The following is a 15269-nucleotide window of genomic DNA, read 5'->3' as shown; positions in this document are numbered from 1 at the left end:
ACCTCACAGATAGGTCATCAGGTTAGTCTTCTGCATGCAGCAGACACAGGGCTGAGATACTAAACTGAAGCTCTACCACAGTCTCAGAACTACTGTTCAAGAGGGGGTTGAGAAGAAGCTTCTCTGCCAGCTGTGTTTGAAAAGAAAAGGAACAGAGCTTTCCCTGCTTTAGTGACAGTTCTGAAAGGCATCTTTTGCAAGGACCCCTAAGTCTATGATCGCCATTTACATATTCATTTGATATAGGCATTTTTCTACCTGCAGTGCTGGACCCTAAGATGGCCCACTCTCTTTTCATAGTCTCATGTTAAGAGGCTCTTCACTCAGCATACTGGCTGCTGACGACTTCCTTTAGAGGTTCGCAAACCCCCTTGTAGGAAGTGTAACTCCAAGCATCTGATTCTGCCCTGTGAGCCAGGCACCTAGAAATTAAGCACTGCAATACTCAAGTCACTTTAGAAATTCAAGCCTTCAAGCCTCTCAGCTGACTTCCACTTTCATGCATAGAGGCTAATGTTGCAGATCACATGTATGGGTTTTTTTTTTTACTAATTCCATAAGAAAATCTGCAGTGCTGCAGTTGGAAATCTAATGCCTTTTTTTCAAACAGTGTTGGAAACACAAAGAGGACTTCTGGCTTTGTGCTATGAATGACCATTATTTTACTTGGTGAACAGTGGCAAATTATTTGCACAGTAAAGAACATGTAATTACAAAGTACAAACACTAACTGATTATTATGATTATTTCTATCCCCTACAGTGAAGATGAGATCATAATTAATTTCTGGACCTACCAGACTAAATATAATTACTAGAAAACACAGCAATTGTAGGCATATGCTGGTAAAACAGTTAGATGTTACTGTATTTGTTCATTATCCAACACTTTATCCATAATTAAATGCTACAAGTAAAACAGAAAAAACATTTCAAAAGAACTTATTAAAAGCCATAGATTAAAAATGTGGCTAAAAAGTTATGAATTTTAGCATTTGTAAAGTATTATTAATTGCACATTCTCTGTTACGCTTATTGAACTTTAACTGCAGTAACTGCCAGGGAATCAAAAAACTCCTTTACATGATTTACTGCCTGTGCATTTATGTGGTATTTAATACACAAATTAATTTAATATTACCCTAATTTTGTATTGATTAGAATCTGAGACACAAGCTTAATTCCCTAGTCTCATTTTGGGGTCTACTGCTTTGAAGAATTTGTGTTCCTTCCAACAATTTGTGTTCCTTCCATCTTGAATACTGTGTTCCATTTTGGGCGCCTTACTACAAGAATGACATTGAGGTGCTGAAGCGAGTCCAAAGAAGGGCAATGAAGTCGGTGAAGGGTCTGGAGAACAAGTCTTACGAGGAGCAGCTGAGGGAACTGGAGTTGTTTAGTCTGGAAAAAGGAGGCTCAGGGGAGACCTTATCGCTGTCTACAAGTACCTGAAAGGAGGCTGTAGCGAGGAGGGTACTAGTCTCTTCTCCCAAGCAACAAGCGATAGGAGAAGAGGAAATGGCCTCAAGTTGTGCCAGGGGAGGTTTAGATTGCATATCAGGAAAAATTTCTTCACAGAAAGGGTTATCAAGCAGTGGAACAGGCTGCCCAGGGAAGTGGTGGAATCACCATCCCTGGAGGTATTTAAAAGACGAGTAGAAGTGGTGCTTAGGAATACTGTTTAGTGGTTGACTTGGCAGTGCTAGGTTAACAGTTGGACTCGATGATCTTAAATGTCCTTTCCAAGCAAAACAATTCTGTGATTCTGTGATTCTGTGAACATTCACTGTTTGTGAATTAGCTCATTGTATGAAACATCTAGTCTTCCAGAATAAGGTTTTTGGGAGGGGCAGGGTGGAAAGTTGCAAATTAGCCTTTATTTTTACTCTCATAGTCAAACTCAAATTACACCCATATATAAAAATATCTCTCAGATCTCTGGAACTCTATCTTCATGCTCTGGCTATGCAAATCCACCAAGACCATGCTTTCTGCAATGCATCAGTCAATGTCTTTGTTCTGTTTCAGAAGAGGAAAGGGCATCTACAAGAACTTTTAGAGCATTTTTCAGCAGATACAACTTTACTGATTGTTGATAAGGAGTGGAACAGGCAAGGATACATGTAGTTTCTGTACCTGTCATCAGCTTTTGTCACCAGGAGCTGGCAGAGAAGTCTGGAGAAAGATGAGCAGGAGTTTCCCCTTTGTAAGGAAACCAGCTCTGAGGGATTCCTACAAATTCTGAGGTGGCTGTTCACAGCAAATTGACAAACAGCTGTTAAGGGCATCAAACTGAGAAAAACACTTGACTGATAAGAAAGAATACAAAATGGCACCTGTTGGATGTGCTCTCTGCATGTACCTTGTACTTATCTGCTTGCCCTTTGCACTTGAGCTAGCTATTGTCCCAGAAGTGCTACAAGAGGTAGAGGCATGACTCAAACACCATGTTAATTAAATTCTAATTGTAGAATCATCATCATTTTCTTGGTGCAAAAGTAGGGAAGACAGACCCTGCTTTATTTTCAGCTTTCAGTCTGAGTTGGTTTAAACAGAGCAAAGGAGATATGAGGTACCTCTGATGCAGCACGAATCTGAACATTCCTGAGAGAACATTGACAGACCCCTACAAATGTTTTTACTGTGAAACACAAGCTGATTTTATGTCTACTGAGCTGCTATTACTTGTAGGCTTTGCAATGTCTTTTAATAAAAGTAGATACAAAATGAGTCTGCTCATATGTTAGCTACATTCAGCATGTGAGACTGCTCTGAGAATAGCAACTGGTAAATTCTGGGGTGGGGAACTGAACAAATCCTATAATATTAAGAAATAAATAAAAACATGTCTGTCTTCTTTGCAAGTTGTACCCCTATTTATCAGCTGACTGTCAATCTGTATCTGTAATTACGTTATTTGTTGCAGCTATTTTGCAAAACTGTGCAGTTTCTTTGGAGAAATGCACTGCTTTAACTTAGTAGCTATTCTCTTCCTCTGCCCTGCTGTGATGCTTTTATCATAATACTCATCATATGCTGGCAGCTACAATCTTGTGCTCCCAAGAATGGCCCCATAGAAAGATGAAGATGAACCTTTAGACGGCTCCTTAAATTTATTCCTTTCTCCTCTTGCTATTGTTAGTAAAGCAATAAGCTTTTTTTTTTTCCCCAATGTTTCCTTCTTCAATCCTGTTGGAAAGGACGAAGACACAGGGTAGGAGAAAGCTTTGCAGTGTGACAGCTTTTTAACACTGAATAGTCTACTGCTGTGCATGCTAATAGATGGTGCTAGGTTTGATTAACTAATTTTGCAAATGAATATCTAAGTAAATTACTTTTGCAGATTGTTTCCAATGATTCTTTCTCTTTAATCTCCTCTTTGAATAGTTTCATACTGATTGTTGCTGGTGACAAGAAGAATTCATATAAAACACTGAGGTATGTATTTCATAGCAAATATATCTGGTATCATCTTACACAAGAAAACCCTCCCCCTCACACACATCTTATTTAAAGGTACATAGTCATAGTTTCAGGATCTTTTTTTTTTTCAGAAGTTTCAAAGTCATATAGGAATGCAATTTCCATTAATGCTCAGTTCATGGCTGGTTTTAAAAGACACTCAGGTACTTACGTAACTGGGTATGCCTGTAAAGGATTTTCAAAGATTACAAAGACAGATAGACATATTTTAATTGCAAACAAACACCTGACTGGCCCAAGATGTCTTTGAAAAATCCTACGTGCCTATATGTCTACAGAGATCTGATCCTTTTGCAGAGCTAATACAAGACTGGGACTAAAAATGTAAGACACCTTATCTTCCCTTTTTCTTTGTTAAAAGTAAAATATTTTCCTTTAAACAGAAATATCATGTGATGTGCTTAAGCAAATTCTTCTACATCCACATTCTACATAGTCAGAAAAAATCCATCATTCTTTTTCAAGAAATTGTGGTCTTAACCTATACTCCGTACTTATCCCATTGCCCATAGATCATTACCTACTTAAATATTTGTATTTTCAGTAATTTAACATTTCTTAGATGCTTGCCTATAAAACATAAACTTCACAGAGCATCCATGGCCCATGTTCCCTTGCCTCAGCTGAATAAATCTGTGTCTGGACAGCCTAACTTACATATTTGCTGTCAAACCACTCCAGTGCTGCTAATGCTCAACACATCAGCTATCATATTATCCCCTCTCTGAAACCTTACATGAGCTTCTCCCTGTATTCCTGAATCACACCAATTTCCAAGTCTTCACCCTTAAGTACTTTATAACATTTCCCTCAAATACCTTGTTTCATCTCCTTTCTTACTTCTCAGTCCTTCTGCCTCTAACCTCTCTCACTTCTTTAATCACAGCACCTTCTGCTCTATTTGCCCCAACGCAGGCTCCGTGTTTGTCTGCCAATGCGGTGTTCACTCGTTTTTCTTCCTTTAAACCCCTCCTTAAAACCCATCTTCTCGCCTTTCAGCATATAATTATCTGACAGCAATTCATCAGGAGTGGGAAAAGGCTACATGGGTGTCCCCTCCACCCACTCATACATGCAAAGTCAAATAATTCATTCTGAAGCACCACAGACATTTTTAAATAACAGCCAGTGACCTCTGCCTCCTCCCACTGCAGATGGGGGAGGGCAGGAGAGGAAGAGCATGCCAGCGGTATTGCCTCTGAGCAGGAGAAATGGAAAATAGACATTTCAGTTCCACTTACCGGTTCCTATTGCTAGAGATCCAATCCGAGATTAACGTTGCAGCCTGCTGGTGACAATGTTTGTTACCGAAGCTGCAGGCCAACATGATGACTTCCCGACGCAACTCTCTGTCCAAATTTAAGAAAGCAATAAGGCTGCATTAGTGAATGTGTTTGAATGTTTACAAAAAATTATTTCTTATAACAGTGGCAGCAACTGATAGTTGGGCAACATACCAAAGATAATCCAGCTATTAGAGATGTACATGTGAAAGGAGTGATGTACAAATGGATTGAAAAAGATTTGGAACAGTACATTCTGCACAGGGATGAAATCTATGCTGTGCTAAACTGACTGGTAAACCACAAGAAGAAACTCTTCCTCATTATCTCAGTATCAACTTAATGCCTACAGCTGCTGCAACAGCTAAAGAAAGGTCATGGACCAAAACCAGCCCCCATTTACACTTATGCATTCTTCCTGACCTCTGTGGTCACATGAGTCCAAGTTCTTAAATATCCAGTGCAGTAAAATTTTAAATTAAAGCTTAGGAAATCATGTTCTCCAAACTTAGGAAAGAGGAATTAATCTCATAGCATCTTGCTCCTCTCTCTCTAACCCAGAAAGGAAAAACAGAAGGAAGACAAAGCTAGGAAAGTATAACATGCTAAAGATTAAACCAAATATTAGGAGAGTGCATTACTACAACTACATCCTGCAAACAAACAATAATAAAAAAAATAAATAACAGTACTCATGTTGGTAGGATACTTGAACAAGTGATTTGTTTGAATTATTCGTTGGCCATCCAAGCTTAAGATACATTGATGCAACTTGTCTTAAAATGTACTCCTGAGGAGGAAAAGAAAAACATATTCAGTGTTAACATTTATTTATTTTTTTGATTTGAAATTTAAATACTATTAACTATTGAGTTTTTGTGTTTCTTTTTTATCCTCAAATAATGTCCTACTTTCCAAAGACTTTGATTTGCATTTAGCAAAGCAACATGTCCATATATAATCCTCCATCACTGCTATAGTGAGAAGTAATCTATAGAACAGCTATCTGATTAGATGTCTAGGATAAGACAATTTATTGTTACACACATCATCAATTTAAGAAGAGTTTCTCACAATCTATTTTGAACTCACAATACACGGCTGAAAAGTTGCAAGAGTGTCAACAGCTTAATCTCTACTCTATGGCCAATCTCGACTACACCGTGCATGTTCACTTTTAAAAGAATATTGTTTTAATATCCATAGCCATGGCAAAAACATCACTTAAGTACAGTCAGTTGGCTTAAAAATATCGAACGGTGTGGCCGCAAATGAGCTTTGTACATTTAATGACACCATGTTTTAAGTTTAGGTTCTTGGTGTGCTTAAAGAACAAAAAAGCCCAAGATGTATTTTAGCTTACTTTTACTTTTTACACAGGAGACATATTTACATATTCTGGCCAGTTGTGAAGAAAATCACTGTCATTGTATTCAGCATAATCTTTTGCCAGCGGAATTTACCAATTTGAAAAAGAGAACTGAGATATAAAGAACCACACAGGAGAGCATCTATTTTATTATTGTGGATGCACGGGCATGTATATACGATGTAAAGACAAAAGGAGATTCATAGTGCAGCTTCCTTTAGCAGATATGTTATTCTGTGACTAAAAAGACTTATTTCCTCTGCTATCACCTCTGCTTTCAAAGCTCTCATCAGTAGTGATAAAACACAACCCAGCTGTGAATTTTACTGGTTTTGTTAAAATTGTGGATTTTTTACACAGCCATGTTTAAAAGTGAAATAGCAATGGCAGACTCATAAGTTTTTTTTCTGTGCAGTTAACAACAGAGTAAGCATGCAATTTATTTTATCATTTTATATTATGGCTCTGGTTTGCATGTAGTCCCACACTGTAGGTTCATAAAGAAAGAATCTCAATGTATCTTTATTAATCTGTAGTTTATGTTCTACAAAAATAATTTTCCATGTCAGCAGGTAGCTCTGTGTATGTGTGAGTGTATATATATATGCATGTACTTCTACATATATATACACATCCAGCCACCTCTAGCTTTCTGCTTTCTGAGCATGTGGTCTCTGGACACAAACACACACACAAGCAAATACATGTTTAAGAAGAAAAAAAGCACCTTTAAGCATTTCAGGCTTTAGACAGTTCCTTCATTTGAAGGCTTTACAAAATTACATAAAATTACTGTATGTTGGCCTTTGAAAATATGTAGACTATATAAAATTCATAGTAAATAAAAAAACCCAAGAGTTCATAATTGTCACTGGCAGCAGTCAAATCCTGTGTACTTCATCAAACATGCTTCAGTGTAGCTAGGATTCTTTTTTTATTTCAGGTAAAATGTTAAAATGTTTGTTATGTCTATCTTAATCATCTGCTGCTAGCTGTTACTGCTGTCCCTTCGGACCCAATTATAAATGGGCTTTTGATTCAATGGTGATCTAATTATTGTTAATTAAGGTAACTGCATTGAATTCACCATGGCTTTTTGGACAAAATAATGACTACAAATCTTTACTTCAGTTGCATGCATCCTGTTCAGTTGTGCCTGCATTTGGTGTCCTTGCTGGGCTTGGGCATCAATTGAAATATCGCTGTGGGGATCCTCGAAAAAGAAAATCTGAAAATAGATTACTTTGGCTCTTTTAAGTGAAATGCTTCATTTGACATAATATTTTATAGGAGGGATAATTACCTTTCCTTCTACTAATCATATATGCCTCAAACAACAGTTATCACTGTTCAAATGCAAATGAACCAAAGCCTGACAATTGCTATGTTTAAATAAAGAATAATTAGGAATAAAGCTAATATCCCTAGGTCATTTACAGTATCTAACTGGGGAATAGTTCAACTCTTTGCAATGAGGAGAGGGAGGAAGGGAGGAAGGGAGGAAGGGAGGAAGGGAGGAAGGGAGGAAGGAAGGAGGAGAGGGAGGAAGGGAGGGAGGAAGGAAGGAAGGAGGAGAGGGAGGGAGGGAGGGAGGAAGGGAGGAAGGAAGGAAGGAAGGAAGGAAGGAAGGAAGGAAGGAAGGAAGGAAGGAAGGAAGGAAGGAAAAAGAGAGGGAGAAAGAAGGGAAGGGAGAAGGAGAGAAGGAGAGAAGGAGAGAAGGAGAGAAGGAGAGAAGGAGAGAAGGAGAGAAGGAGAGAAGGAGAGAAGGAGAGAAGGAGAGAAGGAGAGAAGGAAGAAAGACTGTATCTCTTACATTGAAGATGTTGTAGCTTTCTGTGCGGTCCAGCAATTTATCTAAAGGATAAAGAGCTCGGCTGGCAGCATGCCAAGGCAGAAACTCCTTCTCCTCTGAAAAGTATCTGATAACCTCCAAAGGAATATTCTGAGGTAAATAACCAGCTCTGAAAGATAAAAGAAGTTAGTATTAACTTGTTTTTGCAGAAGATACATGATGAGGCAAAAATGAATTCTTTTTTTCTAAATGAAATTAAAAGGCAGAAAAACATGATAAACTTATCACATTATAATGATATTAAAGTCAAACTTATAAAAAAACAGCAACTCTTAGTCTCTCCCAACACATGTGCAAGCACACTTACTGGATGAAGGAAGGCATGAAAACACATGACAGAAAACTAGACAAACTATGCCTACTTTTTATGGATTCCTGTGGCTATAAAAGACATGAACAATGAAGTAACTGACTTTAAGCAAAAAAACAAAAGGAAGGTGCTACTGTGCTGATTTGTAAGATAGAAAGCTGTCTGCATAAAATCAACAACCCAAGGCATTTTGCTTCAGAGAATGTTTCTACTCGTCATGGACAATTGGGAAGAACTAATGGAGAAGAAGCATCCTTTAGTTTCACAGTTCTCCTGACTCTTCTCTATCTCCTTTAGAGCTGCCTTGTCTTCTATCCACCTTAAGCCATTTTGGAATGACTTCTTTTATTAAACTGAAATGGCATTCAGTGACATCACTTTGGTTAAGGATGTTTCACCACTTTCCACATAAACTATGTTTTTTTCAGGTGTTTATATATCAATCAGCTAGAATTTTGCCCCATTCTTTTACAGTCATAAAGGACCTCTCTGTGCAAGGGAAAGAGTTTAGTGGAGTTTCAGAAAGGCTCTTTAAATTAATAGCTTTACAAGTAAAGTGCAATACAGACACAAGCATTTGAAAGCTGCTTTTTAAAACTGAGTACTGGGAACATCAAGCTTTAGGATTTGCACTCATTTTATTTCTCAGAATATCATTTTTTCTTAACTATCTAGACTGCAGAAACAAAGCGTAACCCTGTGGGTGTGAACCTTCCAGAAACACACAGGTCTATTCTTCTCTTGATGCTGTGTTTAAATCCCAAAGGAGTTCTCTACCTGCCTAGAGAAGAGATAATGATTCTGTTTTCATTAAACACTTAAAGTCAGCAAGTTGCATTCCACAAGCTTCAATTTAACATAGGCTATAGTATGATGTATCTTCACAGACTATTTTTCCTCCTTGTTGGTTGCAAATGCTCCCCTTAATTTCCATCACCGTCTGGGGAAGAGATGCATGCATATAGCAAACAAAGAAAATTACACAGATTATTATGGAAACGAGTCAATACATACATGTTGATACAAACGTTGATCTGAGTTGTAACAGCATATAAAAACTACTTTGCTAAAATATTTGAAATAGATCGTTCTTTTTGGTATGGTCCAAAACCATAGTTTCCTTGCAAGATGCACCACACCCATGCAAGTCATTGTTTTTCACACTCTCTGTTGGAAGAATTACACCCAGTTCCCTTCATGTTCTTTGGAAAGAAATGAGTTCATGTCACAGTTTTCAAAAGTATCTATCCCATGTCCTTATGATGACCCACTCTCCAGTCTTCATGTCATCTTTGTCCACATTTTTGTCAGCAAGACTCTGTTGTCAACTCCAGTTACAGCACACAGTCAAGCAAGAAAAACAAGATCACTTGGAGATCTCACTGTGTCACTCAGGAACTGAGCAGATATGAAATGAGAACGGTGGTGCTCTTAGAGTGGGTGGCGGACAGAGTTCAATGCATCTGAAGACAAAGTAAGCTAACTACAAATTATTCCATTTTATAGGTCTTTCTTATTTCTGAAGCAGCAGAATATCATCAAGATGAGTTCTAGGTCTTAATACTTTGTAAAGATGTGTAATAATTAATGGAGCCAGAAGCAAGCTGGATTGACTGCAGTTAAAAAACTTGGAGATAATGTTAGCAAAGAGGTAAACCAGCTTGAAGTTGCATATATGTAATTAGTTCCTAATGGGATTTGTGATTATTGTTACTGATAATTTGATTGACATGAGAAAGTGTGGATCAAGGAACAAGAGGAATAGCTCTAGGAAACTTGCTGCTTAAGGAATAAACTGATGAATGTTTATTATAGCTGCACCAATGGACATGTAGGATCATGCTTCTGAAATTAAACCTCTATGCTAAGCGAAAAAGGGAAATCATCACTGCAAAACAAACAGATTATTTCTTTTTAAGCTTAACTCCTCCATAAAGACACATAAGAAGTGAAGTCAGAGAGATCTATCACTTATTCCTGAGCTGTCGGCCTAACTAGTTTCAAAATCGTGATTCTTAGCTGATGATACTCATCCTGTTCACAACAGAAGCTGTTACTCTCATCACTCACTGTTTCTAACTTCCAAATTTATCAGCCCATTCATTTCTGCCTGCCTCTCCCCCGTCCCCCACTTTTCCTAATGTTTCCCCCCAAGGGTATATTCCTTCTGACAAAAACAGATTGTGGCAAAGTCTGATTTTTTTCCTGTTTACTTCTGAACTTCCTTCTCTTTCTGGGTATGACCCTTGAAAAGCTTATGCTATATAGTATCATCAAAATCAACCCCCCACATCAACAGAATCAGTTCTGAGAGCAGGGATGGGGATAAGGGGAGGTCCTTGTGGATGACATTATAATATAAACGACAACACATCTATCAGTTCAGATCGTGATTTTGAGGGAAAGTTGTTACGGCTGCTACAATCAATGTTAAACTCTCTGTCAGGACATGTTGGGCAGATGGGTTTCAAGTACAGCTGCTAGGCTGGACCTCTGATGAACTTGAGCAGAGATGTATCTAAAATCCTCTTACAGTGGTAATTAAGATAGGAGCACTTCTCTGGAGAAAACAGAAGTACTTCGGGAACTGTGCCTTGGCAGAATGTTCTATATATTCTACACTCTTTTTTTGTATGGATGCCTACAGAAAATCATGATAGCCCTATTCTTTCACCCTCAGCTACTACGCCATGTTTATGAACCTCTTATTCCAAATACACAGCACTCCCAGATTATTTGCCATTAAACAGTTTCTGTCAAGAGGTAGTGATAAATACATTCATTGTTCTACATTTTTGTGTAAAATGTGGCATATAACGTATATGTTATAAAATATTAAATGTATACTACAGCTTAAAAAGCTTGAGGAATATTTTCATTCACAAAGAAAGAGTTTGATAATTGTAATCCAAACACTAAGGCTGCTAATTTTTGACATTCATAGCTGAGAAGACAAGATATAAGGAGAAGCTGTTATCCTAAACCATAAAAGAGAGAAACCATGAACCATAAAACCACATACAGATAAGAAGTCCTAAAATCCAGATCACAGATCTAGGAGTTGTGTGAATTGTCCTGGGAGGCAGCATGACTATCGTGACAACCAGGTCAGCAGAAGAGAGAAACTAGCCAAAGCTGCGTGTCTATGTGGTGAGTTATGCTCTAGTATTCTGCATCTTCACAAAGCACAGCAGCTGGTTTCTTAAGCTTTGTATTTTAGTACAATCATATTCTTTTACTTTACACTAAAAGCTTGTCCAGCGCTAAGAGTGATTTCAAGACTTGTCTTTCCCAGGGGATTCTGCATCCAGCAAGACGTACTGTCTCACTTGAACAGTGGCAAGCTCACTCAGCAGCCGAGGGGTGCTGGCACGCTTCTAGGATTGTCCTTCACTAGCCTGGAAGAACTAGGTTCAAAGATGGTTACACAGGATCTGGTCAGCAAAAGCAAAATTTGTGCATCCAGCAAAGCAGGAAGGAATGGTCAAAGACTCACAAGTGTCACAGGACTTGTGACAAACATATACCACCAGCTGGTGACAACTGCTAATTGAAATCACTTGTGTCATTTATGGAGCAGGACAATAAGCAAGATGAGGGAAGAAGGCAGAACAAAGACTGAGTCTGTTCTGAGTATCTCTGTAAACGCTGATGGAAACACACAGACCTGCAGAAATGTTAAACAGAAATGTTTAACAATTATCATTACAATAATAAGAAAAGTAACAGTAGCAACCTTCCCATCAAAGGGAAAAATGTAAAATAATCTCCCTGTCATATAACTGTCTGGTAATATTTATTCAAAGGCACTATAGAATATAACATAAGTTAAGTCCATACTCTACACATGCAGCTTGATTTATCACTCTCTCTTCCAACAATGTCACTGGAAGGTCAGTGACAGAAATCCTTATTTTTCTAGTGTCTTTTTAGCCATCAATCATATTGCTATCCTTAAAGTCCAGCAAAAGTACTATCAGATATTGCCTGCCAAAGTCCAAATGCATGACAGCCAGGGCTAAAAGACAAGGTACTTTTCCAGCTTAGCCATCTCAGAGGAAAACTGAAATATTGTCTGTCACTCAGGGAATAACTGATTATGGGCTATACTGAAACCAGGTAACAAACATAAACACTGCAGAAATACTGTGATGTCCAATCTTATGTCTGGTCTGAAACAGTCACACTGTTTCTCCAGGTATGTCTCCAGTAGTCACCTGAGAATCTTAGCAAACATGTATCTAGAACCAAAAAAATTCTGCAGAGGAATCTGAGATAGTCTTGGCAAGTAGCTTAACAGATAAAATAGTCAAATCAAACAGTGTTGATTCATAAACAGTGGCTGAATTCATACTGATGTTCAGGTTAAGCATTTCTCAAGTACAGGTTAAAAAGTTTACGAAACTTCACCTATAGCATCCGGAATGAAAAGGCTGGAAGCCACCTTAAGAACTCATCTAGTCTCTCCCCTACACAACGCAGATTCATACCAATGCCACTCCTGACAAAAATTTGTCTAGTTTTGTTTATATAGGCTTCTAGCGATGGATATCCTAGGAGTACTAGAATTTCAGTACTCCTCAGAGGCATGACAATAAGGATATCATAACTCTGGTCTTTTGCCCTGTAAATATTCACAGAAGAGTACCAACAGATCCATTTCATGTCTTAAAATGAATGGTTGTTTATGTAGCTTCAGTATAAACTACAAAAATGAGAGGTGTCTCTTTATTGTATTATAGATTAAAGGTTTTTGACTGGTGTCATGGGACACATAGAAAGGAGCCCAGACTTAAAAAAGAGCCTCTACAAGCCAGATTTAAGCCAGCCTTCTCCATACTGAGTCATTTAAAAAACGTGACTACAAAAGCAAAACTTAACCAAAAAGATTGCTCTTGAGATCTTTGGTAGTTTTATAACTTTTTATATAATTGTCCTTAACCATCAGTTTATCAGCATGTCAATCATTCTGTAGCCACTGTTACACATGAGATCTTTAGCATGTGTTAGAGACATGGCACCACATGAGGTTTGTCTTATCATCTGTGTTCTTAATTTCACAGTTGCCTGCTGTACTAAAGTGAACAGGAGAACAGAAATGCAGACTAGCAAAGAGATCTGTTTCAGTTATTAGACAAATTACCTCTAGACAAACATCCTGGCCCAGCAGGTTTTTCATGACTAAAGAGGCTGCTGATGAACTGTGGTGAAAAGGTGATATCCCATTTTCATGACAAGGGCAGAGGTGGAAAAAGACCTTTCAAAAGTTTTATATATATATATAGTGGCTTATGACATTATATAATATCATAAGCACCAACCCTTAGCAAGGGACTAACCTGCTTACACTGAAGAAATTACACTGAAGGGTGGTCATTGCTACAGAGAAAAGAAGCAATGAACAGAAAAACAAAGTACTGAATGTGGTAATGAAATATCCCTCACAAAGAATTCCCACTAAAAATCTCATAGCAATCAAAAATAATCTTTAAATTACATGGGCTTTTAATGAGTCAGATAAAAGCAGAAGATCTAGATTATATTATGAAACATCAGTGTGTATTCAGCTGCATTCTGACCCTGATTTGTTCTTTACACTGAGCCACTGAACTTATGGACAGATCCCAGCACATTCTTTTTCCCCTTAGGGACAAAGTACCAAATGGTAGTGTAATTGCCATGGGAAAATTATTACTCTGTTCTGAATTATTCCTATCATAAATCCAGCACCAGTCAAACAGACTCTGTCACAAAAACGACAGGGTTGCTGTACAGTGATGAGAGTCCCGCATACAAGTGCACCATAAATCCCTTAGTCCCACCACCCAACAAAGTCATTATAAGTCATGTGTTTAAATCAAAATTAGAAAATCCAAGCTGGCAGCAAACTGGTCTGCATTGTTGAAATAATGGAAATGAGGTGATTTACTTGCTGCTAGTTTAAAACTCACTCTGCATCGTCTGTTTCTTATGAAATATGTAAAACATAACTAGCTTTTTGTCTAGATAATTTTGAAGGGGGAAAATGCAGCTCTTCAGAACATATATGTGCAACTCAGATTAACTTCAGTTCTGTTTTTGTGCCTGTGCAATATATGAATAATTAGACTATACTCATTAACCCATAAAGGGACAGTTTAAAATAAGTTAGAATTCTTATTCATTGATTCATTCTTTTACCTTTAAAGTCAAGTGTGTGGATTAGAACAATTCACAGAGAAACCTGGTGCCAATGAACATTCACATATAACTGTATTTCGCTTTTTCTAACCCTATTAATTTCTTCTGGACCTACCAAGGACTAGTGTCCCTATTGAGGTATTCAGGATATTCTTTCCCACAGTGTTCTGTGGGAACAGCAGTTCTTTGGCAGCTCAGTAAAAACAGGTATGTTGAACCCTGACACATAGAAAAAGCTTTGAGCAAGGCAACCCATGCAACAGGGAAACTAACTCTTGTAGTCACAGATTTCACCTTCAACTCCTGCAAGACTGGGAAGTCAAAGATTAAAAACTTATGATGACTGGCATCCATGTTCAACAAGGGAACCTGGAAAAAGAATGTTTTCTCATAGTAAACTAATGGGCAACCTGTAAAAAAGGCCCTGTGATCTCCAGTATCAAAGAATGATCTACCTCATCTTCCACTCCCAGGGCTGGGCTGACTTAGGACCAGGTAAGGACTCTGCTTTTCTAAGGCTTCCAAAGTGACTTAATGGAGGCATTATGATTTGTATCACCCATGGACTTCCATGTAAACAGGACAGGAATGTACATCTGCTCTTTGATAAATAGAACAGCAACATTTGGCTCATAAGCTCATTTTAAGTGCTAAATTTAATCAGCATTCAATTTCTCTAACATCAAAGGATTCAGAGAGTACGACAGTTTTAAGTGAAGTTTGCTTATTATTATATTTTCTTACATGCAAAATATTTGAGGACTCTTCAAGTGACATTCAACTCCACACAAGA

The 15269-nt window shown here is 37.9% G+C and overlaps 1 protein-coding gene across 1 annotated transcript in view; it reads right to left on the bottom strand.

The window, feature by feature from the left end:
• Positions 1-15269, bottom strand: part of TRHDE (thyrotropin releasing hormone degrading enzyme) — a 227534-nt gene that overhangs the window by 23502 nt on the left and 188763 nt on the right. Inside the window, exons 13-15 of the mRNA XM_068400961.1 lie at positions 7948-8095; positions 5458-5555; positions 4724-4831 (exon numbers count right to left, since the gene is read on the bottom strand). Coding sequence (XP_068257062.1) covers positions 4724-4831; positions 5458-5555; positions 7948-8095 — 354 coding nt within the window. The remainder of the gene's footprint in view (positions 1-4723; positions 4832-5457; positions 5556-7947; positions 8096-15269) is intronic.

The sequence above is a fragment of the Nyctibius grandis genome, chromosome 5, assembly GCF_013368605.1.
Source record: "Nyctibius grandis isolate bNycGra1 chromosome 5, bNycGra1.pri, whole genome shotgun sequence".
Classification (NCBI taxonomy): domain Eukaryota; kingdom Metazoa; phylum Chordata; class Aves; order Nyctibiiformes; family Nyctibiidae; genus Nyctibius; species Nyctibius grandis.
This window is presented reverse-complemented; position numbering and strand designations above follow the sequence as displayed.